The sequence below is a fragment of the Vulpes lagopus genome, chromosome 2, assembly GCF_018345385.1.
Source record: "Vulpes lagopus strain Blue_001 chromosome 2, ASM1834538v1, whole genome shotgun sequence".
NCBI lineage: Eukaryota > Metazoa > Chordata > Mammalia > Carnivora > Canidae > Vulpes > Vulpes lagopus.
Window position 1 is genome coordinate 41917824 of NC_054825.1, and position 27447 is coordinate 41945270.

A 27447-nucleotide genomic window follows, 5' to 3' on the forward strand; every position below is an offset into this window, starting at 1 on the left:
GTTTCTTCAGGTCTGAAATCCCCAGGTATCCTGAGAGAACTTTCCATTTCAGTCAATGGGCTGCACACTGTTGGGAGTGGGTGGGATTAAGTCACTGTCTCTCCCAGGGATGGATGTAAACTTTACTGTTTAAAAAGTGAATTGTTGTTTTAGAGGTCGTGCAGTGTGGGGCTGACCTACAACCAGCGATATCGTTCATCAGGCGAGCACCAGGTGAGCACCGGGGTCATGATGATCATCATCTGTCAGATACTCTCCGTTTGAAAAGCCAAAGTACCTGTGCTCCATGAAGTGACCACTGTGACATGTGCAGCCAAGGAGGACTGGGTCCCTGTCCTAGACAGCTTACATAGGGGCAGACACGTGTATTAGGTCCTCCTACTGATGGAACATCACAAGCTAGTGGCTCAGAGCAATACACATTTATTCTCTTAAAGTTTGCAAGGTCAGAATCCAAAATAAGTCTCACTGGGCTAAAATCAGGCGTTCAGAGCTGTGTTCCTTCTAGAGGCTGCAGGAGAGAATTTCTTTCCTTGTCTTTCACAGCTACTGGACTACAACCGCATTCCGTGGCCCAGGGCCCCTTCTCCATCTTCAGTCAGCAGCAGAGCAGCAGCGAGTCCCTCTAATGCTCACTTTCCCCCTTCCCTCTCTCACTTACAAGCAACTCTGTATTACATTGGGTCCACCTGGATAAACCAGCATGACCTTTCCCATCTCAAGATCCTTAATTTTTGCAAAATCTCTTTTGCCATGTGAGATAACACATTTACAGTTTTTGGTGATTAGGGTATAGATATCTTTGGCAGGGCACTATTCTTTTCCCCAATTTTTCATGTTAAAATACATATATAGTAAAATTTACCATCTTATTTTAGGTGTGCAGTTTGTTGGTAATAAATATATTCATAATGATGTGCAACCTCACCACCAAACCTCCCCATAACTCTTACATCATATAAAATTGAAACTCTATGCCCATTAAACAATACCTCCCCACTCCCCCTTCCCCTGGCAACCAACATGTTCTGTCTCTAGGACTAAGTACTTCACCTAAGTGGAATCATCACAGAAGATTTAGTTTTTTGTGATTGGCTTATTTAACTTAGCATACTGTCTCCTCAAAGTTTAACCATGATATAGACTATTTAACCATTTCCCTATTTTTAAGGCTGAATAATACTTCATTGTATGTATACACCACTTTTTATGTATCCAGTCATCCACTGATGAACACTTGGGTTGCTTCTATGTTTTTGTTATTGTAAATAATGCTTCTATGAACTCAGGCATACAAATACTTCTTTAAAATGCTGTTTCCAATTCTTTCAGATATATACTCAGAAGTGGAATTGTTAGATCATGGGACGCCTAGGTGGCTCAGCAGTTGAGCGTCTCCCTTCAGCTCAGGGCCTAACCCCCGGGTCCCAGGATTGAGTCCCGTATCAGGCTCCCTGCATGGAGCCTGCTTCTCCCTCTGTCTGTGTCTCTGCCTCTCTCTCTCTCTCTCTGTCTGTGTCTCTGCCTCTCTCTCTCTCTCTCTCTGTGTGTCTCATGAATAAATAAGTAAATAACTAAAATCTTAAAAAAAAAAAAAAGGAATTGTTGGATCATATGGTAATTCTATTTCTAATTTTTTGAGGAACTGCCATGTTTTCCACAGCAGCTATATCATTTACATTCACACCAATAATACACAAGTGTTCAAATTTCTCCACATCCTCACCAACACTTGCTATTGTCTTTCTGATAGTAGCCATCCTAATGGATATGAGGTGGTATTTAAAAACTATAGTTTTTTTTTGCATTTCCTTACTGCCAGTAATGTTAAACTTCATTTCATGGGCTTATTGAGCATTTGTGTATTTTCTTTGGAGAAATGCCTATTTAAGTATTTTGCCCATTTTTAAAATTTAAATTTAATTAATTAACATATAATTTACTATTGGTTGCAGAGGTAGAGATCAGTAACTCATCAGTTGTATATAATACCCAGTGCTCTTGACATCACATGCCCTCCTTAATGTCCATCACCCAGTTACCCGGTCTCCCCCACCCACGTGACCCTCAGTTTGTTTTCTATGATTAAGTCTCTTACGCTTTGTCTCCCTCACTGATTTCATCTTGTTTTATTTTTTCCTTTCTTCCCCTACGATCTTCTGTTTTGTTTCTTAATTCCACATATGAGTGAGATCATGATAATTGTGTTTCTCTGATGGACTTATTTCACCCAGCATGATACCCTCTAGTTCCATCCATGCCATTGCAAATGGCAAGATTTCTTTCTTTTTTTTTTCTTTTTTTTTTTTATGACTGAGTAGTAGTCCGTCCTGAGCCACAGGCAGATGCTCAACTGCTGAGCCACCCACATCTTCTTTATCCACTCATCTGTCGATGGACATCTGGGCTCTTTCCATAGTTTGGCTGTTGTGGACATTGCTACTATTAACATTGGGGTGCAGGGGTCCCTTCATATCACTACATTTGTATCTTTGGTTGCCCAGTTTTTAATAGTGTTTTTGTTTTTGTTGTTGAGTTTTAGGAGTTTTCCATGGTTTCTGGATATTAATTCCTTATCAGATATATAATTTGCAAATATTTTATCCTATTCTCCAGGTTGCCTTTTTACTGTGTTGATACTGTCTTTTGACATATAAATTTAAAACATTTTCATGAAGTCCAATTTGTCTACTTTTTCTTTTACTGCCTATGTCTCGGTGTCCTATCCAAGAAATCTTTGCCAAATCCCACATCCTGAAGCTTCTGCTCTCTTTTCTGCTGAGTTTATTAGTTTTAGGTTTGAAAGTGTCCACCTTCATCCTTTTGCATGTGGATGTTCAGCTTCCCCAGCACCACTTGTTGAAGAGATTGTCCCTTCCCATCCAATGGTCTTGGTACCCTTGTCAAAAATCATTTGTCCATATATGTGAGGGTTTATTTCTGGGCTCTCTATTTTGTTCCATTGTTACACATGTCTGTCTGTCTGTCAGTATCACACTGTTTTGATTATTATGGCTTTGAAGTAAGTTTTGAAGTCAGGAAATGTGAGTCCTCCAGCTTTGTTCTTCTTTTTAAAGATTGTTTTGTCTATTTGGGGTCCCTTCAGATTCCATATAAATTTTAGGATCAGCTTTTTTATTTCTGCAAAAAAACGTCTTAGAGATTTTGTTAGAGATTATATAAAATATACAGACTGTGTTGGGGAGTAATGACTTCTCAACAATACTGCCTTCCAATCCATGAATATGGAATGTGTTTCCATTTATTTATACCTTCTTTAATTTCTTTTGGCAAGGTTTTGTACTTTTCACTGTATTAGGCTTTTCCTTTCTTGGTTAAACTAATTCCTAAGTTTTTATTTCTTTGATGCTATTGTGAATGGACTAATTTTCATAATTTCCTTTTTGAGATTGTTCATTGTTAATGTATAAAAATGCAACTGCTTTTTCTGCCCTGACTTTGTATTCTCCTACTTTGCCAAATTCATTTATTAGTTTTAACAGGTTTTTCTTTCTTTCTTTTTTTTTTTTTTGGTGTGAAATCTTTAGTGTTTTCTACATATAAGATCATATCATTTGCAAACTGAGATAATTCTTTACTACTTCACTTCTGATTTGGATGCCTTTTATTTCCTTTTGTTGCCTAATTGCTTTGGCTAGAAATTCCAGTACTATGTTGAATAGAAGTGGGCATCCTTGCCTTGTTCCTGATCTTAGAGGAAAGCTTCTAGTCTTTCACCATCACTATGATGTTTCCTGTGGGTTTTTTATATATGATTTTTATTATGTGGAGGTACTGTCTTTTTATTACCAGCTTTTTGAGTGCCATTAGAAATTATTTTAAATATTTTATTTATTTGGGGGGCAGTGTGTGTGTGCATGAGCAGGAGTGGTGGCAAAGGAGAAGGAGAGAATCTCTCAAGCAGACTGCACGCTGATCATGGAGCCCAGTGTGGGACTCGATCTTACAACCCTCAGATCATAACCTGAGCCAAAAGCAAGAGTCAGACACTTAACCGAAAGAGCCATCCAGGTGCCCCAAGTGTTTTTATAACAAAAGAGTGTTTGAATTTTGTCAAATGCTTTTTTCTATATCAACTGAGATGATCATGCATTTTTGTTTCCATCATTCTGTTAGTGTGGTCTAATTACAATGACTGATGTTCATGCGTTGAACACTTTTTGGATTCCAGGAATAAATCCCACTTGTCATGATGTATAATCCTATCACTAGGCTGCTACATTTGGTTTGGTAGTTTTGTTGAGCATTTTTATATCAATGTTCATAAGGGATATCAGTCTGTGATTTTCTCTCTTTGTAGTATCTTTGTCTGGCTTTAGTTTCAGGGTAATGCTGGCCTCAAAGAATGAGTTACAAAGTGTTCTCTTTCCTTCAATTTTTTGGGAAAAACTTGAGAAAGATTGGTGTTAGTTCTTTAAATATTTGGTAGAATTCACTACTGAAGCCATCAGCTCCAGGGCTTTCCTTGAACATTTTTGATTACTGATTCAATCTCCTTACTAATTATATAGGTCTATACAGATTTTCTGTTTTTTTCTGATTTAGTCTTGGTAGGTATTTTGTTTCTAGAAACTTACCCATTTCATCTAGGCTATCCAATTTGTTGGCATATATTGTTAATAGCACTCTCTTTATAATCCTTTTTTATTTCTGTGGAATCCATAGTAATATTTCCACTTTCATAACTTCTCTTTTAAAAAAACATATTATGGGATCCCTGGGTGGCGCAGCAGTTTGGCGCCTGCCTTTGGCCCAGGGCGTGATCCTGGAGACCTGGGATCGAATCCCACATCGGGCTCCTGGTGCATGGAGCCTGCTTCTCCCTCTGCCTGTGTCTCTGCCTCTCTCTCTCTCTGTGACTATCATAAGTAAATAAAAATAAAAAAAAAAACATTTTATTTATTTATTTATTAATGAGAGACACACAGAGAGAGAGGCAGAGACACAGGCAGAGGGAGGAGCAGGCTCCATGCTGGGAGCCTGATGTGGGACTCGATCCCGGGACCCTAGGACCATGCCCCGGGCTGAAGGCAGGCACCAAACCGCTGAGCCACCCAGGTGCCCCCCACTTTCATATCTTTTCTTCCCTCACCTTTATTGAGGTATAACTGACAAAATTATAACTTATTCAAAGTATACAACATGATGATTTGATAAATGGATTCACTGAGGGGATCCCTGGGTGGCACAGTGGTTTGGCGCCTGCTTTCGGCCCAGGGCGTGATCCTGGGGACCCGGGATCGAGTCCCATGTCGGGCTCCCGGTGCATGGAGCCTGATTCTCCCTCTGCCTATGTTTCTGCCTCTCTCTCTCTCTCTCTCTCTCTCTCTCTGTGACTATCATAAATTAAAAAAATTTTTTTAAAAAATGGATTCACTGAAATGATTCTCACAGTAAAGGTAAGACATCCATTACTTTACATGGTTATCTTTTTTTTTTTTTTTGGTGGTAGAATGCTTAAAGTTTATGCTCTCAGTACAATTCAAGTATACGATCTTATATTACATAACTACAGAAAATATAGAAGACTTCAAGAATCTGAGTGTGATCCTTGTGCAGGGGCCGGCTAATCTTCTCTGTATTGTTCCAGTTTTAGTGTATGTGCTGTCAGAGCGAGTGCCCCATTTTCATTTCTGAGTTTAGTAATTTGAGTCTTTTCTCTTTTTCACTTCATCTGGTTTAAAGTTTGTCAATGCTGTGGCTCTTTTCAAAGAACTCAAACTTTGGTTTCATTGATTTTTCTCTAGTGTTATTTTATTCTCTATTTCGTTGATCCCTGCTATAATCTTTATTTTCTTCCTTCTGCTAGTTTTGAATTTAGTTTGTTCTTTTTTCTCTAGATGCTTAAGTTGTATAGTTAGGTTGTTGATTTATTTCTTATTTTTCAATGTAAATATTTACAGTTGTATACTTCCTCCTTAGCAGTGATTTTACTGTGTCTTGTAAGTTTTAATATGCTGTGTTTTCATTTTCATTCATCTTTAAGTATTTTCTAGTTTTCCTTGTGAGTTTTTCTTCAATCCATTTGTTGTTTAAGAATGTGTTGTTTAATTTCCACAAATTTGTGGATTTTTCAATTTTACTTCTGTTATTAATTTCTACCTTTGTCCTATTATGGTTGGAGAAGATACTTTGTCTTTTTAAATCTCCTGAGACTTCATCTTCAGCCTAACAGTCTATCCTGGAACATATCCCAAGTGTACTTGAGAAGAATGTGTATTTTATTTTTGTTGGGTAGTGTTCAGGAGAGGCATTTTTTCTGCCCACCACAATAGGACTAGTTACTCACGATTCATTCATTTATTCAATAAATATTTGTTGAAGACCTATTCTGTGACAAGCACTACTCAAAGCACTAGGATTCAACAGTAAAATCTATGCCCTTTACCGGGTAAAGCTTACATTTTAGTGTAGGAAGACATAAGGAACAAATACACAATATATGTAATATGTAGTATGTCAGGTGTGCAAAGTGCTACAGAGAGCAGGGGACATGGCCAGGGATGAAGAAGTAGGTCAATGTATAATACTGTTTTATACAGAGTGGTTGGGGAAGCTCTTTCTAAGGTGTTAAGTAAGCAGAGTTCTACAGAAAGTGAGGAAGGAAGCCATGAGGATATCTGAGACCAGGGTGTTTTAGATAGAAAAGCAGCGAGTCTCAAGTCCTGGAGTCAGGAACATGCAGGACATATTCAAGAAACAGCAAGGCCACTGTGGCTCTAGCAGATTGAGTGAGTGGAAGAACAATAGGAGATGAGGTCAGAGAGGCAAGGAAGATCAGATAGGGTCTTACAGAGCACTGTAAGGACATTATGGATCTCACTGAATGAGAATGAAAGCCCTTGTAAGGTTCTGGGCAGAGGAGTGATGTATCTGACTTTGGCTTAAAGATAATCACTATAGCTAATTGGTTGAAAAGCTTTTAGAAGAGCCAAGGCAGAAGCAGGGAGGCCAATTAGGAGGCTGTTTGAATTATTCAAGCCAGAGATCATGGTGGATGAATTAGGCTGGTAGCTATGAATGTGGTGAGAAGTGCAGGAAAGCCAACAGGGTTTCCTAATAGATTGGATGTAGGTGTGAGAGAAAGAAGAGTAAAAAAAATGGCTGGGTGGATTCTGACCTGAGTAACAGGAAGAATGTGGCTGCCATTTACAGAAATGGGGAAAGCAGGGCAGCCTGGGTGGCTCAGCGGTTTAGTGCCACATTCGGCCCAGGGCGTGATCCTGGAGACCCGGGATCGAGTCCCAAGTCGGGCTCCCTGCATGGAGCCTGCTTCCCCTCCGCCTGTGTCTCTGCCTCTCTCTCTCTGTCTCTCATGAATAAATAAAATCTCAAAAAAAAAAAAAAAAAAAAAAAAAAAGAAACGGGGAAAGCAGTGGATAGAGCATGTCTTGGGAGGAAAACCAGGAGTTCAGCTTTAAGCTTGCTGAATTCAAGATGCCTATTAGACCTCTAAGTGGAGATAATGAATTGGAAATTGGATAAAATGAGCTTACCAAGGTTAGCTATTTTTGTCAGCTATGTCTCTAGGGCTTAGAACAGTGGTCTGACACATAGCCACACAATGAAGATTTGTGAATGACTGATTAAATAAACAAGTCTAAGGTCAGAAGAGTGGTTGGGCTTGAGATATATGGGAGTCATCAACACGTATGTACACGGTATTTAAAGCCAGGAGCTCATCCAGTAAGTGAACACAGATAGTGGTTTGAGGATTGAATCTTGGGATATGTAAACATTTAAAAGTTGGGGAGATAAGAAAACAGCAAAAAAAACTAAAACAGAGGAACCCATGGGGTAGGAGGAAGATTTGGTGTCTTAGAAGCAAAGTGAAGATAGTTTCAAGAGAAAGGAAGTAATTATTTAAAAAGTTTAAAAAATAAGTGAGAACTGAAAAAAGGATGGAATTTATAGAAATGAATGTTATATCCTATTTTTAGATTTTTATAAAAAACTAATCGTATATGTTTATAACAAGAAGAAGCTATGTGATGGGGGCTGGGATACAGCTCGCAGTGATAAGCTGGGGAAGAAGGCTTAGCAAATTACCTGCCTAACAGTTCAAACCAGTAGAGAATTGTTTATCTATCAATGAGTACAACTCAATTTTGGCTGGATTAATAGGAGCACAATGTACATAGCCAGAAAAGTTTAGTCCTGCTCCACTACCCTGGAAGTACTGGGTCCAGCAATGGTACCATACTACATTCAGGACACTTTTGTACCAGAAAGTTCTCTAGGAAAGTGACTTAAGTGGTATAAGTATTTGGGAACAGTGTCATCTGAGGAATATTTGAAGGATTTGGAAATTCACCTCAGACCTAGAGGCTATAAGTCATTTTCAAACTGAAGAAGTGTTATGTTGTTACTTATGACCCCAGAGAAGAGACATTATCTGAAAGCAGGTATTAGATAAACTCATGAAAATCTTTCTAACAATTAGGACATTCCAAAGTTCAATGAGATGTTGGGGAGGAATTATATTCTTCCCTATTCTGGAAAAAGTGAGGGATCACACCCCATCCAAGTGGCAGAGGGTACTCAAACCTCAGCTGGGCATGGAACACAATGATGTCTAAGATTCTGTTCAGTCCTATGATGTTATAATAGCTGCGAATCTACTTTGAAAATTACACCCTCCTGCACGTGCACACACACACACACACATGCCCTATAGGTTGTTTAATGCAGATCTAATTATGAGCCCCACTGAAGGGAATGTGGATGGCTTGGTGCAGATGTGAGAGGAAGAGAAAACTGAAGGTGGGAAAGATGTGTGTGTGAGCATTTAGGATATCTGGACATTTGGTTAGAGAAGAGAAAAAAAATAGGGACAGTTAAAGAGTAAGATTATCAGGTAGGGTGAGGCTGGCTAATACTGGGGAGGATTCCCAAAGTGCCTGATGATGAGTTTCAGCTGAACTCAAAGGGGGACTTCTGAGAAGCAGCCTTTCTGGGAGGAGAAGTAATAGATGATGAGAAGAGATGGACATTCTTGCTGTTTAGAATCAACAACCTGGAAGAGGCTGGAGAAAGAGGAAGGCCGGGACGCCAATGGGAACAGGAGGGAGAGGATGAGGCACTAAGAAGAAACCGGGCTCTGGCAGAGGTCTGAATGGAGGCCCAAGAAAGTGGCAGCTGCAGAGGTGACGGCCTCAACCACAGGTGGAGGGAAGGAAGGGCAGGGAGGAGCCAGGAGGGGAGGATGCGGCTCTGGGTGGCTGGCGACAGGCTCCACTTCTGCAGCTCGGACCCGCGGGCTAGGGCTGCTGTCCCAACAGGCCTCTCCGGCGGGACGTTTCCGATCTCCTAACTCCAGCTTCCTCATAGTCACCATAAGCAGGAGGGCCTTGTGCTGATTTTGGCTAGGCTTGCGCACGTTTTGGCTTCCCCTATCTTCAGAATTTGGCAGATAGGCTGCAGAAGCCCTGCCCGAGGCCCTGCCGTGTGGCCAAGCGAAGGCAATTGCTTCTGCTGGGTGAGTAACTGGGAGGCAAAACGGTCGTGGCTGCGTGAGGACAGCAGTGCCCTCCTGACTCATCTTTGCTGCTTCCAGCCTTGCACCTCCAATCTATTCCTCACAGAGGAAACCTAATATTTTTACTTTTTAAGTAATCAGATCTTGTCACCCTCTGCCTTAATATCCTCGAGTGGCTTCCCGTCACACACAGAGTAAAACCCCAGCTTCTTCTCTCTCTCCCTTTCTCTGGCACAGTGCCGAGCATGCAGTGGACATACAAGTTGAACTGTAGTGATGACATGGTCATCGTTCTGTCCCTATGAGTCAACTAAGGCTTTATTACAAGCAGGGATGGATCTTTCGAAACCTCTAAACTAGCAATCGATACAGAAACAGCCCAGAAGTTCCTGCTCTTGTATTCTTCTCACTCTCTAGAGCTGAAGTGTGTGGCAGTCACTCTTCTGTATCACTCTGGAGGCTGCCCTGCTCCCTTGGCAGGTGTGGGCAGGGTTGGTGGAAGGAACCTCACAAGGAGCACTCAGCCCGGGACACATAACAGGCGCTCAACAAATGGTCCTTCCTTTACGCTTAACTTGCTTAATCTTCTTATATTTACTTCATTCCCTGACTCCCAATCTCAGAAAGTCTTTTGTCGAAGGGCAGTGGCTAATGACTACAACTGGTTTACAAGTTAACAGAAGTGATGTCAAGAGACAGGGTGACAATACCAAATATGAGACCGCACAGAGAAAAGAAGACAGATGAGAACAGGATATTGGAAACACATTTATCTTCAGGGTAGGCTGGAACGCGGCAGATTCTATTTTTCAAACACAACCACGGCAATATTTCTAGTCCTATATGCTCTTCTGGGGCCTCAGGTTCCCCGTGAAGAGGAGGGGTCTCTTTCTCCTCCTTTGAAGCATGGCGGGGGGGGGCGGGCTTGTGACTGTCTTGATGAACAGAATGCAGGGGAAGTCATGCTGCATAACTTCTGAGGCCAGCTCATAAAAGGTGATACGGTTTCTCCCTGGGTCTTTGCCAAGATGCTCCTTCTTGGAACCTGCCACCAAGCTGTGAGGAAGCCCAAATTAGCATCTGCAGAGTGACCAGATGGAAAGGTCCTTAGCTAAGAGCCACACGAACCACAGACATGTGTGAATAAGCATTCAGACGATTGATTTCCACTTCTAGACTTCCAACTTCAAACCTTCTATCTGAGGCCTGGATATTGGGGAACAAAGATAAGCCATTCTCTATGTATCTGGACAAAATTCCTGACACAGAGAGTCTGTGAGATTAATAGATGGCTTTTTTTTTTTTTTTAAAGATTTTATTTTTTTAATGTAATCTCTACCTCCAATGCAGGGGTTGAACTCACAACCCTGAGGTCAAGAGTCGCATGCTCTACCACTGGGCCACCCAGGCACCCCAAAAGATGGTTGTTTTATGCCGCTAGGTTCCAGAGTGACTTGCTATATAGCCACTGGTATGAAGAGAAGAAAAGCAAAGGAGAATATGTGGAAGGGTGAGAACACAGAAGTTCGGGGAGAAGGGCAGAAGAATAGTCTGTATGCTTCCCAGGAGCAACCGGAACTGGTTTAATAGGTCACAGGAGGAAAACAGGTCATGAGAGACTGTTCTAAGCATTAAAGCTTATCAATGACACAATAGGTTCCCTTAGTAAGTAATGAGGTCCCTGTCAGAAGAGAGATTCAAATACAGACCAGGTGGGGCTACAGAAGAGATTCACACATGGACAGAAGACTGGATTAAGGTAACGTTAGGGTTCCTTCCAGTCAACAAGACGTGACAACAGGTTGGGTCTGGGGAGCAGGGAAGAGGGATGAGACGGAGATGACTGCGTCTGGAGTCTGAAGATCATATATAAAGAGGACTTAAAAAAATTCCTTCCTGTTCCTTTCACCTCTTGCCCAGGTGAGTGTTCGTGGTCCCTCCCACCTTCTACCTCCTGTCTAACATGTTCTCCATCAGGTAATGTTCCAAAATATGCTTCTCAGCACGTCACTTCCCTGATGGAGGCTTCTGATGACACCGCTGCTGCCACACCTCAGCAAGTCACCGTATGGAGTTCACGCAGTATTTTTACGTCTGTTGTCTCAGTCAAACCTCCTAGCAACCTGGGATGCACTAAAGTCACACTGTACACATCTCACAACCCAGCTCACGTGCTCTGTTCGTTCCTCCTAGTTCTCTGCCACGATGTCTCAGCTTTAGCTGTTTTCTGCATCTGCCTCTCAACTGTAAACGTTCCAACCCTTCCTATCGTTCAAGGCCTACAGTAAGTTTTAGTTGTTCCAGGAAACAGCCAGTGCAGCCAAGAGTGGTCTCTCCTTCCTTTTAACTCCATCAGTGATGACGTAGCAACAGTACCGGTGTTTATGAAGCAGGTAGTATGTGCCAGGCAGCGTCTAAGTGCTTTGCATGCTGTCCTGTGTTCTCTGCACCACTCTCGCTTCGACCGCGTGTCGGTATAGGTGTCTTACTTCCTCTACTAGCTCCTGAGATCCTTGAGGACACAAATGATGTCTGAGTCATTTCTGCTTTCTCTCAAGCTTAGCACAGGGCCTGGCACAGAGAAGTGCTACATAAATATTTGTTTAATGCATGAGTGAATAATTCAGGCAGGCAGAGTCAAAGTTTACCTTTGCTTGAACAAATGGTTTTCAAGCACCCTTAAACACTTGAAAAGCACTCATTTATATCCACATAGTTAATGAGCTAAATTATAAATCATTCTTATCTTTTTATGACACAGTTTCCAGGGACTTTGGCTAGAACCCGTTTTGTCAGTGTAGTTTACGGGTATGAACATAAGGGCCACAGATACATATAACAACAAACTCCTTTTTGTGTAAATATATTCTAGAATTCAGAACAGTCTTCTCCAACCAATCAGAATTAGCTAGGTTTTATATTCTGTGCCGCCATAAGGACTGTAAACTCGTTCAGTATGGCCCCCCTGCTTCCTGGCCCTCTCCCTATAGTGCCTTGTACAGTTATGGAATCAGGAAATGACTGCTAAGTGAAAGGCCTGTGTTGGCTGCAATTTATAATCACTCATTACTGTTCTGATCCTATTAGTTCAGCTAAGGAGCCCGCACTTAAGGGGGCCTCCATGAGTCTCAGCCAATTAGGGTTGCTTAGAGGCTGCCCTGAGGTTTGAAAACTGTCCTTTCCTCTTTACGGCTTAAAGGACCGAGAATGGAAAAGGGGTAGCAGTAAAGCCAAAGAAATGAGCATTTCTGAAAGTCCTGTTGCAGATGCTTGAATTTTTTAAATGATTAAGAACTGCAACTTGTGAAAAGTTCTTGGACTCACACCCACATTAGGAGTGATCCTAATGGAAAACGAATCCTTTCGCCAGAAGATTGCAATGTCAATTTTTACTTGAAAGCAAGTTCAAAACCAAGCCTGAAAAAAAAAAAAAAAAAAAAAAAAAAAAAAAAAAAAAAAAACCAAGCCTGGTACAAAAAAATCATTAGTCTTTTCTCCCCCACCTTGAAGCAAAGACTAATAATATGGCCTCTGCCACCCAAAGTGTCTTTCAGAATACCTGGGTGAAAATTAGAAGATTAAGGGCACAATAGGAGAGGAGCAAGGCAGCCCCACTGTAATCCCCGCCACAAAGGCCTGGCCACCAGCAGCCGAGCGGTGTTTACCCAGCGGCCTGGGGAATCCGGCTTAGTGACCCCAGGATTTTCCAGCTCCCCAGGAGCCATGTCTGCGGCGCCTCCGGCTCCTCTGGCTCCTTATTCCGGCTGCCCACATGAGAGCCGTGACCATGAGCCTTCCGCACCTCCCTGGCTCTGGCTGCCGGGCCTGAAGGCCGAGCGGGCGTCAGGTGGTTGCTCCCCCTGACGACAGCCACCTCCCTCCCTGCCAGACACAGCTGTGACCTCAGAGCTGTGTGCAAAGTGCGTCCATGGGTGGTCGTAGTCGATGGCAGAGAAATAGCATTTCCGTGGAGAGCTGGGAAGTAGCATGAAACGGTCTCGTAAATATTAGAGGCGAACTCGTCTCACGGGGGAACCGTCCTGTGTCCCTGTGGCTTGGTGGTGTTCAGGAAATGCTGGGACGAAGGACGAGGAAGAGCGGCGATGAGGGATCCTTCCTTTACCTCATTCACAGAAGCAACCACACCGATCCTGCTAAGAATCCAAGCCAGGAAACCACCTGGACTTTTTTCCTAGAATAATCTGCTTTTGTAGCAAGGCCTACTAAGAGAAATTTGTTGAATAACTGAAGTTGGAGAAGGAAATCATAGTGGGAAAATGGATTGAGAATTCTTAAAAGCCGGGGCACCTGGGTGGCTCGGTGGTGGCCCGGGGCCCTGGGATCCCACCCCGCATCGGGCTCCCTGCCCAGTGAGGAGTCCTCTTCTCCCTCTCTCTATCCCTATGCCACCACCCCCCTGCCCCGACTACTCATTCTCTCTCTCTCAAATAAATAAATAAAATCTTAAAAAACAGAAGAATTCTTGGTGCACCTGGGTGTTGCTACAGTTAAGTGTCTGTCTGCCGCTTGGGTCGTGGTCCCAGAGTCCTGGGATGGAGCCTGCTTCTCTCCCTCTCCCTCTGCCTGCCATTTCCCCTGCTTGTGCTCTCTCTCTGTGTCAAATAAATAGAAAAAAATCTCAAAAAAAAAAAAAAAAGAATTCTTAAAAACCACCAAGAGTTAATCACTGATTTATTTAAAATCCAGTTGTATATGTCTATAAAGACAATACATATATATACAAAGACTTTGGTCTCCTTGGATAGCCCTTACGCATATTTCCTCTATGGAAAACTGCTCATCCCTAATTTGGAGAGGATATCATCTATCACTCACAGATTTCAAGTCAGAAACCTGGGAGCTATTTAAGGTTCCTCCCTCCCTTTTACCTCCCACGTCACCAAGCTCTATGCTGCCTCTCTTACACTTATTCTTTCTCCTCTTCACGTGTTTGCTCCTATTTCCGCTGCCCCCACGGGCCCTCAACATTCCCCACGTGGCTCCAAGCGTCTCTCTACGATTCCTTCTGCCTCTGGGGTCATGCCATTACAGTCCTCTGTACCATAAATCTGATCTGTAATCATAAATCTTCAACAACTTCAGTGGCTTTCTGCAGCTCCAGTGTAGTACCTCAAGTCCTAGGAGCTACCATCATGGGGTTGGTGTACTGCTGCGCCTCCTGCCACTCCCCGTAGTCGCCCCGCCACATGGCTACATCAGACTGAATGAGATGTCCCTCGTACAGTCCAGAGTACCCTGTGCATCCATGTCTCTTGGTCTGGGCTGCTTCCAGACCAGACCCTGAAATAAGGCTCTGGGCGCAAGTACTTTATTTGTGAGGAAGCCAAGGACAGAAGGGGGGAGGGAGAAAGCCGATCAAGGATGGGTTAGTGCCTAGGTTGGCACTGGCGCGCCCTGACCCACCGTGCAGAACACCCCTCGGGGCTCACCGAGGCGGGGGAGCGGGGACAGAATCCACCCATGTGTTGCTGGAGGGTCACTCCCAGAGCTGTTAACTCTCCTGCACTTGTAGCCAACAGCTACTAGTCCAGAGAGTATCCTCAGGCAGAGAAATACAGGAATCTGTTGGCAGGTGACCTCCAGGGGGGCCAGAGGCACCCAGAACGTCTGCTCTCTCACACAGTGCGCACATTACGGCCCCTTCTGTCACATCCTTCCCTCCACTTGTCTTCCTGGGTCCTTTATGATTTAGTCCATCGCCTCCTTTCTTGACCTCCTTGGGAGAACATCCTCTTCTGCTGCAGCTGCTAGTTTATGGGTCTGCCCTGAGGCCAGGCTCTGGGCTCCCCGAGGCGGTATCTTGGGTCCTTGTCCTGGCGTCTGGCCCAGGCAGGTGCTCCGTCAACGTCCACCAAAAGACGATATGGCTGAGTGTGTTACAGAGAAGGGGATCCTGTTTTCCATATACGTAACTGAGAAAATCTCCAAAGAAATGAGAAGTATGCTCCTACGATTTGAATCATGCAAAGTCAAGCGTGTAGGTGAGAGCACTGAGGCAGGAATCCTGGAGGCTGGTTCCAGTTTGGCTCCATTGCTTTCCCTATAAGAGCGAGCGCTGGGAATGAGCTCGAAGCTGCTTTCAAGCCCCAGATTTCAAGCGATTAAATCTGCGCAGGTGAAAGCAGGAGCCCACCAACTCACCAACCACATATGGAAACGCTTAGGTGTGGGGCACTCATCTGGATTTAAGGGAAGAACACAGGTAACAAAGACCTGAGACGCTGGCAGGTTTACGATGCTGCGTGATGAAAAGAAGCGCCGCGGGAAGGGGTCTCCTGAGTGAGGGAACCTCCCAGGGAGCAAGGCGGCTACTGCCCGGAGCTAGCCAGGGCACGGCCGACCCCACATTGGCAGGTGCCAGGCCCGGAGTGCGGCCCTGTGACTGCTGCCAGCCTCCGGTGACGCGGGGCCACCTCAGCGTATTTAGGTTACAGACCCACAGACAGCCACGTCCTGGGTTATCATCTAATCCTGGAAGGCAGCTCCGTCTGCACTGCTAGGAGGGAACGCTGAATATAGGCCATGCTTGGCTTCCCAGACGTTCAGGCAGTCTCAGTCTTTCTAGAAAAGTGACTGGGGTAGAGGTGGGGTGCAGCATCCTCTGTGTAACAGACTAAAAAATACTGAGGAGGTTCATTTTAGAAAGCAAATTCTTTTAGAATATTCTGAACGTAGTCACTGGCATTCTGTGTACATAGAATATGGATGGATATTTCTTGAAGCAGCTAGACTTTAGAAGTTTCAAAAATTTGATTTTTATTTTAGTTTTAAATTTCTTTTTTTTTTTTAGATTTATTTATTTATTCGTGACACACAGAGACAGAGAGAGAGGCAGAGACTCAGGCAGAGGGAGAAGCAGGCTCCATTCAGGGAGCCTGATGTGGGATTTAATCCCGGGTCTCCAGGATCAACGCCCTGGGCCGAAGACAGGTGCTAAACCACTGAGCCACCCAGGGATCCCCCAGTTTTAATTTTCTTCTTGACAAATCCTTTAAAAACCATGTCGTTTTTTCTCGAACAAATCAATGGCATAAAAATAAAGGTGGAGGGGAAAGGGAACTTTTACAAAATTAAAGAGACTTAAGGGAGGTAACAACCAAATGTCACCTGAAATTTGAACTGAATCCAAGAAACTTATGGTAGAAAGACGCTGAGACCGTGGAGAGTGGTGAACAAGGATTAGGTAGGTACCCCACAGGATTATCGCTTATTACACCAGGTGTGACAATGCGGGGCACTCGTGTTCAACACCTCAGAGGCGCAGGCTGAAGTATCGTGGGTGAAATGAGTACCTGAAAGTTGTTGTAACATGCTTTTGCCATAACCTCCCTCTCCCAAAACAAAAAACCAACAAAACAAAACAAAAAACCCAGGGGGTGAGTGGGGGGATGAAATAAGACTGGGAAAATATTGCTAATAGTTGGAGCTATTCCTTCTTGTACTCTCTCCTTCTGTGTATGTTTGAAGAGTATATGAAATATACATATAAAGGGTTGCAGTAAAAAAAAATTATACATGGGGTGTCTCGGTGGCTCAGTCGGTTAAGCATTTGCCTTCAGCTATTCAGGTCATGATCCCAAGGTCCCAGGATAGAGCCCCGCATCAAGCTCCCTGCCCAGCGGGGAGTCTGCTTCTTCTTCTCCCCCTGCCCCTGCCCCCTGCTCCTGCTCTCCCTCTCTCTCTGCCAAATAAATAAATAAATAGAATCTTTAGAGAAATTATATGTAGTGCTATTTAGATTTAATTATAAGAAAGTTATTTTACTGAACATTCTTAATATGCCTGAGGGCTATGTCATACTCCTATTAGAAACACTATTACAATTGGGGGGGGGTTTCCTCTGCCCTCCCCAAGAGAACTACTGCTTTTGAGGGCAGTTCACAGCATGGGGCGAGGCGTCTAAGGAGCTCACCAGGCCAGCAGCTGTCCCTGGCACGTTGGCTATAATCACGCCCATAGAGCCCACAGCCCCCTAGCGGAATGCAAACAGGCTCATTAAGTGACTCACCTCAGAATACCCATCAGCCCCAGCTGACCAGTGGGCTGCTTATAAAGGGGCACAGGTACCCAAACTAAATCCCATCCGTTCCCATCCCATCCCCCCTCACTTCCCCTTAACTACACTCCCCTCCGCCCCCACCTCACGGCTGACAGTCTCTCCTTTGCTGTTCTGCCCGCTGCTCCCTTGCAGTGTTTTCAATGAACTTCTGTGTCCTCTGTCCTGCCTTGGGCGAATTCTTTCACTACCCACGCCGCTGACCTCTACCTGATTCTGTCATCCTACACATAGGCCAAATGTAACTTGAGGGAGCTGGTTTTTTGGATGGTTCCCTTTCCTTATTCATGAAGGCATCTTGGAGAAAGAGACAAAAGGGGAAAATACACAACCCTAGGAGGCTGTCCGTAAAAGCATGTGAACCCAGTCATGGACACCAGGAGAGGCCGTGCTGTATTGCGCTGAGGGTCTGGCTTGGTCTGGTGCAGGCTTTGTTACTGACTCACTGACTCAAGGAGAATCACTGGATTCCTTTGAATTTCTGTGGAAGTGGGACTGGATGACCCCTAAGATCTCTTCCAGTAATGAAGTGTAGTTAAGTGTAGGATGCCAACAAGAAAAACAGGCTCTAACCGGAGCATGTAGCCAGGGAAAAACAAGAAACAGAAGGCTGGTCTCAATATGGGAGACCAATAAGGACAAAGGTGACCTAAAGAAGAAAAGAAGCCAACATGACCACTTGTATTCCCATGAAATGATCCCAAGATGCGCAAAATTTAAGGGAAGTTCCCAAAGTTCAGTCCACATTGATATCTAAGTAGAAGCCTTACCTTCTGGTGACAGCAAAGCACAGTGTGCACATTCCATGTAAGAGTTCTGCAGCGTGCTGCAAAAATGTGGCCATCTTGGGATTCTCGTCCACTGGTCCTTGCACCGAGAGGAAGCAGCCATGAAGCTTGTTGATCAGACCTATGTTCACCACGTAGCTAGATAAAGGGGGACACATGTGTTATCAGTCTGCATAGACTGGCAATATCTTCACCTTCAAAGGTAAGTTTTAAAAACACAGGCTTAGACCCCGCTACCAAGCAAGCAACACAGGTTTGGGTAAAGCATCTCAAGTAATACTTTCCTTAGATTTAGTCCTGAATAATCAACTATTTCTGTTAAGTGATTCTCTTGCCTCTTTTGGTTATTCTGATGCTATTTTTCAAGGAAGATGAGCAAAAATGATTATCTGATCATTTTTAGTGGTCTAAAGCGTCTGTCCAACAGTTGAACTGATTTGTAGTTACCTCAACACTCTTGAAAAGCAATACTTTTTAAAGTACCAGAAAGCCCAATTTGCTAGAATGTAGGGATTCAGAAAATAAGATGACGCTCTAGTAACAACCTAAATTTCTTTTTTTATAAACAACCTTTTACCATTTCTAATGCCAAATATAGATTCTCTATTTTTCAAAATCCTATCACCTTAAGAGTATAACAGTGAGAATCTAATTGCTGTCTGTTATGCAAAGTACCAGTGTTGCCAGTTGACAATAACATTTAAGAAGTCACTTTCATCTTTTCAGCCCATTAAACAGCTTTCCAGAGCTGTTTATTAAACTGGACCAAAAATAATAGCTCTTTTATTAGCCTGCAAAACAGCTATTATTGAAAATAGTATTTTAAGACTATAAATGACCTTGTAGATAAACCAGCCTTAGCTTAGAGATTGTATACGGACTCAGTGCTGCTGTATTTCATGTATGAAAAGGTAAGACTTCGAATACAGCAATTCTGAACATCAACAGGTTAACTTTTAGCAATAAATGCAAAGGAATTGATGCTCTGCTCACAAGTGAACTATGATCCTCATCACTATTCATTTGGCAGTACACCTTTTTGTAAAAGTAAGGAAAATCTGAGGAATAATTCATGTTTGGAGCTTTTTCCAAGTGTACTACTTAGAAGGTGCAATATAATGCCCTCTTTTTCTCCTCTTATATTAGGAAATGTATTTACCTGGGCTACTGAATATCTCCTACAGACTTAAAATTGGGAAGTATGAAATGGTTATCACCAGACCTTTATCTTATAATGAAGGAAACCGACACACTGACATATGCACTCAAGGTATTTCCTTTTGTGTTTTTTTTCTATTTGATTTTTTTCTCTATATGACTGACAGTAAACTGAATTTCATTCAACTATTTTAGGCATTTTCTATATCATGTAAAATGTCTTTGTAAGCATTATATTTTAAAACTTTAAAAACTGTATTATTGAGAAGTTTTAACATAACCCCCCCCCCAAAAAAATTACTAGGATAACAGACTCCCATGCATTTACCATCCATCTCTGACCACGATCAACCATGGCCAATCCTACCCATCCACACTATCTTGCACAATGGATAAGCAAATCTAAGTCATTATGTCATTTCATTAATAAATGTTTGTATCTCTAAGAAACAAGAATTTAAAAAAACCACAATACCATTACAACTGAAAATAACAGTAATTCCTTAGTACCATCAAGTAACTAGTACTCAAATTTCCAAAAGTATCATAAATGCCTTAACATTTTAAATAGTTGTTTAAAAATTAGGATTCAAATAAGAACCACACCTTTTTTTTTAAATTAATTTTTATTGGTGTTCAATTTACCAATATACAGAAAAACACCCAGTGCTCATCCCGTCAAGTGTCCACCTCAGTGCCCGTCACCCATTCCCCTCCAACACCCGCCCTCCTCCCCCCTTCCACCACCCCTAGTTCGTTTCCCAGAGTTAGGAGTCTTTATGTTCTGTCTCCCTTCCTGATATTTCCCAACATTTCTTCTCCCTTCCTTTATATTCCCTTTCACTATTATTGATATTCCCCAAATGAATGAGAACATACACTGTTTGTCCTTCTCCGATTGACTTATTTCACTCAGCATAATACCCTCCAGTTCCATCCACGTTGAAGCAAATGGTGGGTATTTGTTGTTTCTAATTGCTGAGTAATATTCCATTGTATACATAAACCACATCTTCTTTATCCATTCATCTTTCGATGGACACCGAGGCTCCTTCCACAGTTTGGCTATTGTGGCCATTGCTGATAGAAACATCGGGGTGCGGGTGTCCCGGCATTTCACTGCATCTGTATCTTTGGGGTAAATCCCCAGCAGTGCCATTGCTGGGTAGTAGGGCAGATCTATTTGTAACTCTTTGAGGAACCTCCACACAGTTTTCCAGAGTGGCTGCACCAGTTCACATTCCCACCAACAGTGCAGGGGGGTTCCCTTTTCTCCGCATCCTCTCCAACATTTGTGGTTTCCTGCCTTGTTAATTTCCCCCATTCTCACTGGTGTGAGGTGGTATCTCATTGTGGTCTTGATTTGTATTTCCCTGATGGCCAGGGATGCGGAGCATTTTCTCATGTGCATGTTGGCCATGTCTAGGTCTTCCTCTGTGAGATTTCTCTTCATGTCTTTTGCCCATTTAATGATTGGATTGTTTGTTTCTTGGGTGTTGAGTTTAATAAGTTCTTTATAGATCTTGGAAACTAGCCCTTTATCTGATACGTCATTTGCAAATACCTTCTCCCATTCTGTAGGTTGTCTTTTAGTTTTGTTGACTGTATCCTTTGCTGTGCAAAAGCTTCTTATCTTGATGAAGTCCCAATAGTTCATTTTTGCTTTTGTTTCTTTTGCCTTTGTGGACGTATCTTGCAAGAAGTTACTGTGGCCAAGTTCAAATAGGGTGTTGCCTGTGTTCTCCTCTAGGATTTTGATGGAATCTTGTGTCACATTTAGATCTTTCATCCATTTTGAGTTTATCTTTGTGTATGGTGCAAGAGAGTGGTCTAGTATATATACAATGGAATATTCCTCAGCCGTTAGAAATGACAAATACCCACCATTTGCTTCAACATGGATGGAACTGGAGGGTATTATGCTGAGTGAAGTAAGTCAATCGGAGAAGGACAAACATTATATGTTCTCATTCATTTGGGGAATACAAATAATAGTGAAAGGGAATAGAAGGGAAGGGAGAAGAAATGGGTAGGGAATACCAGAAAAGGAGACAGAACATAAAGACTACTAACTCTGGGAAACGAACTAGGGGTGGGGAAGGGGAGGAGGGCGGGGGGTGGGGGTGACTGGGTAGCAGGCACTGAGGGGGGCACTTGATGGGATGAGCACTGGGTGTTATTCTGTATATTGGCAAATTGAACACCAATAAAAAATAAATTTATTATTAAAAAAACAGGAAAAAAAAGAAAATGGATAAGCAAACTAATTTATACATTTAAAAGAGTCTAGAGCAGTTAAAATGAATTAATCAGATATATATGCATCAAAATAAGTAAATCTCAGCAACAGGTCAGGTGAAAACAGAAGTGGACAAAACAGTATGATGCATTTATGTAAACTTTAAATACACAAAAAAATAGGTAGATAATGTACTTTAGGGATATCTGCTTAGTCTCCAAATACACAAAAAGTTTATATACATATTTACATAAATATACACATGTATATTTTTATATATAGCATGTATATACATAAAATTACAAAAAAAATGCATGGGAGTGATATACACAAACTAACATAGTGATTTACCTACTGAGGTTGAATGAGGGGAAGGGGATAAAGATGGGGATTTAGCTATATCTGCAACGTTTGGTTTCTTACCAATAAGACAAAAGATCTAAGGCAATAAGATGTTACTGAAAAACGTTATCAGTTGGTTCTCATGTGTTAGGTGTATGAGACTTTTAATGTGCTGTTTAATTTGGTTCATGAGTATTTTGTTGAGAATTCATACATCCAACATTTATTAGGAATATTGGGCCATAAACATGCACATGAGAAAATGCTCTGCATCACTTGCCATTAGGGAAATAACAAATCAGAACCACAATGAGATCCCACCTCACACCAGTGAGAATGGGGAAAATTAACAAGGCAGGAAACAACAAATGTTGGAGAGGATGCGGAGAAAAGGGAACCCTCTTACACTGTTGGTGGGAATGTGAACTGGCGCAGCCACTCTGGAAAACTGTGTGGAGGTTCTTCAAAGAGTTAAAAATAGACCTGCCCTACGACCCAGCAATTGCACTGTTGGGGATTTACCCCAAAGATACAGATGCAGTGAAACGCCGGGACACCTGCACCTCGATGTTTCAGCAGCAATGTCCACAATAGCCAAACTGTGGAAGGAGCCTCGGTGTCCATCGAAAGATGAATGGATAAAGAAGATGTGGTTTATGTATACAATGGAATATTCCTCAGCCATTAGAAACGACAAATATCTACCATTTGCTTCGACGTGGATGGAACTGGAAGGTATTATGCTGAGTGAAGTAAGTCAATCGGAGAAGGACAAACATTGTATGTTCTCATTCATTTGGGGAATATAAATAATAGTGAAAGGGAATAGAAGGGAAGGGAGAAGAAATGTGTGGGAAATATCGGAAAGGGAGACAGAACATAAAGACTCCTAACTCTGGGAAACGAACTAGGGGTGATGGAAGGGGAGAAGGGCGGGGGGTGGGAGTGAATGGGTGATGGGCATTGAGGGGGGCACTTGATGGGATGAGCACTGGGTGTTATTCTGTATGTTGGTAAATTGAACACCAATAAAAAATAAATTTATTATTAAAAAAATAATAAAATAAAATTAAATTAAATTAAAAAAAAAAGGAATATTGGGCCATAGTTCTCTTGTCTTGTAGTTCCTTTTTCTGGCGTTGGTATCTGGGTGGTTCTGGCCTTGTAAAACGAGTTTGGCAGTGTTCCTTTTCCTTCAATTTGTTTTGGAATAGTCTGAGAAGGATTGGTGTTAATTCTTTAATATTTGGTGGAATTCACCAGTGAAACTATCTTGCCCTAAGCTCTTCTCTGTTGTGAGGTTTTTGATTATTGATTCAATCTCCTTACTTCCTATTAGTCTGTTCAGATTTTTTCTCTCTCTTTTTAAAAAGATTTTATTTATTTGTTAGAGAGAGAGAGAGAGAGAGAGAGAGAAAACAAATGAGCACTGGCAGAGAGAGGACAAGCAGGCTCCCCACTGAGTAGGGAGTCTGATGTGGGGCTCAATTCCAGGATCCTGAGGTCATGACCCGAGCGGAAAGCAAAAGCTTAATTGACTGAACCAACCAGGCGCCCCTCAGATTTTCTATTTCTTTATGATATATGGTCTTGGTAGTTGTAGTTGTATATTTCTAGGATTTAGCCAGTTCTAGGTTGTCCAATTTGTTGGCATATAATGGTTCATAACAGTCTCTTATGATCCTTAGTATTTCTGTGGCATTAGACATAGTGTCTCCTCTTTTATGTATAATTTTATTTATTTGCATCCATTCATTTATTTCTGCTTTAATCTTTATTTCTTCACTTCTACTACAACTAAAGTTCTTCATTTGAGATCATTGTTGTTTCTTGATATATGTATTTACCAATATAAAACTCCATTTTAGAACTGCTTTTTTCTGTCTTATAAGGTTTGGCATGTTGTGCTTCCATTTTCATTTGTCAAAATATTGAAAATTGTCTTTGATTCATTGATTGTTCAGGACTGTGCTGTTTAATTTCTAAGTCTATGTAAAATTTTCAGCTTTTCTCCCATTATCATTTTCTAGTTTCATAACACTGTGGTAGGAAAAGATATTTGATGAAGTTTCTATATTCTTATATTTGTTGAGACTTGCTTTGTGGCCTAATATATGATCCATCCGAGAAAATGTTCCATATGCACTTGAGAAGAATATATATTCTGCTCCTGTTGGATAGAACGTTCTATATATATTAGGTCCTCTGGCCTACTGTGTTGTTTAAATCGGCTGTTTCCTTATTGATTCTCTGTCTGGAAGATCTGTCTATTGTTGGGAGCGGAGTATTAAAGTCAATAACTATTACCATGTTATTGTTTATTTCTTTTAGGATTTGTTTTATATATTTAGGTGCTCCAGAGTTGGGTACATAAATATTTATCACTGTTGTATCTTCTTAGTAGACTGATCCCTTTATCATTATACAATGACCTTATTTCTTTTGACTATTTTTAGCTTAAAATCTATTTTGTCTGATAAAAATATAGCTACCCCTACTTTCTTTTAGTTACCATTTCCTTGAATTATCTCTTCCCATCCTTTTACTCTATGTCCTTAGTGCTAAAATGAGTCTCCCGAAGGAAGTATATCGTTGGATCTTGTTATTTTATCCATTCAGCCATTCGATGTGCTTTGATTATGGAATTTAATCCAACTATACTTAAAGCAATTATTAATAATGACTTACTATTGCTATTTTGTGTTTTCTGATTGTTTTGTACTTTATTTCTTGCTTCTTTTTTTCTTGCTCTCTTCCTTTGTGATCTGATGACTCTTTGTGGTGGTGTGATTTGTGGTTACCACAAAGCTTAAATAAAATATATTTATTATATTCTATTTTAAGAAGGTAAGTTTGGCAGCATATACAAACTTTATCCTTTTACTTCTTCCCTGCTCACATTTTAGGTTATTGATATTGCAATTTATATTTTATAGTGTGTATCCAATAACAAATTACTGTAGTTATGATTACTTTTGATACATTCTATTTTAACCTTTAAAACCTTTAAATTAGGGTTATAAGTGAATTGTGCACCACCATTACAGTATCAGACACTGAGACTTTGACTATATGTTTGCTATTACCAGTGACTATTACACATCCATCTGTTTTTGTTGTTATCTTCCTTTTGTTTCAGTGTGAAGAATGCCCTTAAACATTTGTTGTACGGCAGGTCTAGTGGTGGAGAGCTTCTTCAGTTCTGTTTGGGAAAGTCTTTATTTCTCCTTTATTTCTGAAGGAGAGCATTACCAGATACATACAGCATTCCTGGCTGACAGTTTTTCTTTCCATAGTTTGAAAGGCCGTGCCTTGATGTTGGATGGGGCTGCAGGCTGCACTTCAGCTAGGTTGCTGGCTGTGCTCTGCTGGTGGGCACGGCTGCCAGCTGGATTCTCTGGTTGAGAGGGGCTCCCAGCTATATCTCATAGTTGGGTGGGGCTATAGACTATGCTTTGAGGCTTCCCAGGATCACTGTTCAGGCTTCCAGGTTATGTGTGGGGCCACAAGCTATGATCAACAGCTGGGTAGAGATGCTGGTTTGGCTACAGGCCAGACCTGCAGAGCTGCAGGATGGGCTTCATGGCTACTTGGGTTCTTTGGCTGGTCGAGACTGGAGGTAATGCCGAGCAGCTGGGCAGGGATGTGAATTGCTTCCCTGCCCTGGTGCAGCTACAGAACGGGCTCTACAGCCAGTACAGCCTGGTGACTGAGTAACCAATTCAGGCAGATCTGCCAACCACGCTCCTTGCCCAGATGGGACTATTGGTTTAGCTCTGTGATGGGGCAGAAATGCCATCTGGGATTTCTGCTCAGGAATCAGTCCATTAGGGTTTGAGAACTGACTGCTGTCAGTCCCACTGGCCTTTCTCTCTTTCTATTTGATTCTTAGTGGGTAAGCCCTGCAGATTCCCCAGTGATCCTCAGAGGGCAAAACCCACGTAGGCCTCCTATGATGTCCCACAACCCCAGGTGAGCTGATGTGCACTTTGGGCTCTTTTTGCACTGGAGAAACCATAGGCTCAGTGGGACCCTCTCAGGTTAGCACTGTGCCAGCCTGGGGGTGGGGTGATGTGGTCAAGAGTGTTAGCTCTTCCTTTTTTACCCTTCTAAGCAGTTCTTCTTGGTCTTGAGGTCTAGGGAGGGTACTTCAGCCTCACCCACCCTCAATTTCTGGTATTTTCTTGATGGTGTCTCATCTATGGATAGTTGTTAGTTGGTCTTCTTGTGAAGGAACTGAAGTTGGCAGGAATCTATGTTGCCATCTGGTCACTGACACAATCAGTGCCATAGTACAGAACTAAGATCTTGTAAACAGAGACATACCACAAGGAATTAACACTTCTCCAAACAAGCAGAGGCATCATCTGCAGCACTGTGCTTCCACTTCATAGTACAGGATGGTTGGTAACGTTTTAGTGCGTTCCGTTCACATCTCAGCAAAGCTCCGGACACTAAGTCCAAGATCAAGGGGCTACAACACTGAACTCCTTTGAGGACTCTTTTTTTTGGTTTTCATATGGCTGCCCTTTGGCTGCCTCTTCACACAACTGTCCCTCTGTACATTTGCCTTGTGTTCTTGATATGAAGAGCTTTTACAATTAAAAAGAGCCAACATCACAGTTCAAAAATGGGCAAAGTATATGAACAGGCAACTCACAAAATAACAGAAATTGCCAGTAAACATTACAAAATGTTCAATGTTACTACTAATATAAAAATGAAGCATTTTCACCTCTCAATTTGGTTAAAACTCAAAAGAATGATGATATATGATATTGTGTAGACTGAGGGAACAAGGATATGCTCATAGGTAATCTTTGTGTAGGTTAATTTGGCAATGTAGACAAAAATTCTTAATGCATATTCTTTGACCCCGAAATTCTACTTCTCCGCATTTATTTTAAGAAAACATCAGTTGCAGGGAGAGTTGAGTGTACAAAGATGTTCTTCCCAGTGCTATCTATAGTAAAAAACTAGGATAAATTTACATGAGTAATAAAAGGTCATGTGGAGCAAATCATTGCTACATAATGAAATACTTGGAAAGCCAGCAAAAAGTAATTTGCAAGTTTCTGGTGATTTAGAAAAATAAATAAAAATATGATAAAATAATATGTACAAGTATTACGGTATTTTTTATAAAAACACTGAATGTATATGCACCAAAACCAACCCAGTGATTATCTTTTGGGTGGCAGGATTAAAGGTAATTTGTGTGTGTTTACAAAAATATCCATTGTTCTGTGTTTTCCAAATTCTTTTTCTCATTGAGAGAAACTTTCTAATTAAGAAAGAGAAGTTAATTGAAAAGGAGAAATGAGAGAGAAACAGCCAAGCCACC

General features: G+C 41.9%; 1 protein-coding gene and 1 non-coding gene across 7 annotated transcripts in view; both read right to left on the minus strand.

Annotated features, from left to right (window-relative positions):
* The window catches only part of SCAPER (S-phase cyclin A associated protein in the ER), a 422176-nt gene that overhangs the window by 37569 nt on the left and 357160 nt on the right, over nt 1–27447 (minus strand). For all 6 annotated transcript variants that reach the window (XM_041742633.1, XM_041742638.1, XM_041742635.1 and 3 more), the window contains one exon: nt 18347–18502. In XM_041742633.1, coding sequence (XP_041598567.1) covers nt 18347–18502 — 156 coding nt within the window. The remainder of the gene's footprint in view (nt 1–18346; nt 18503–27447) is intronic.
* On the minus strand, nt 5536–5641 carry LOC121485936. The gene has a single exon (XR_005986437.1). It is a non-coding gene; the product is annotated as a U6 spliceosomal RNA (small nuclear RNA).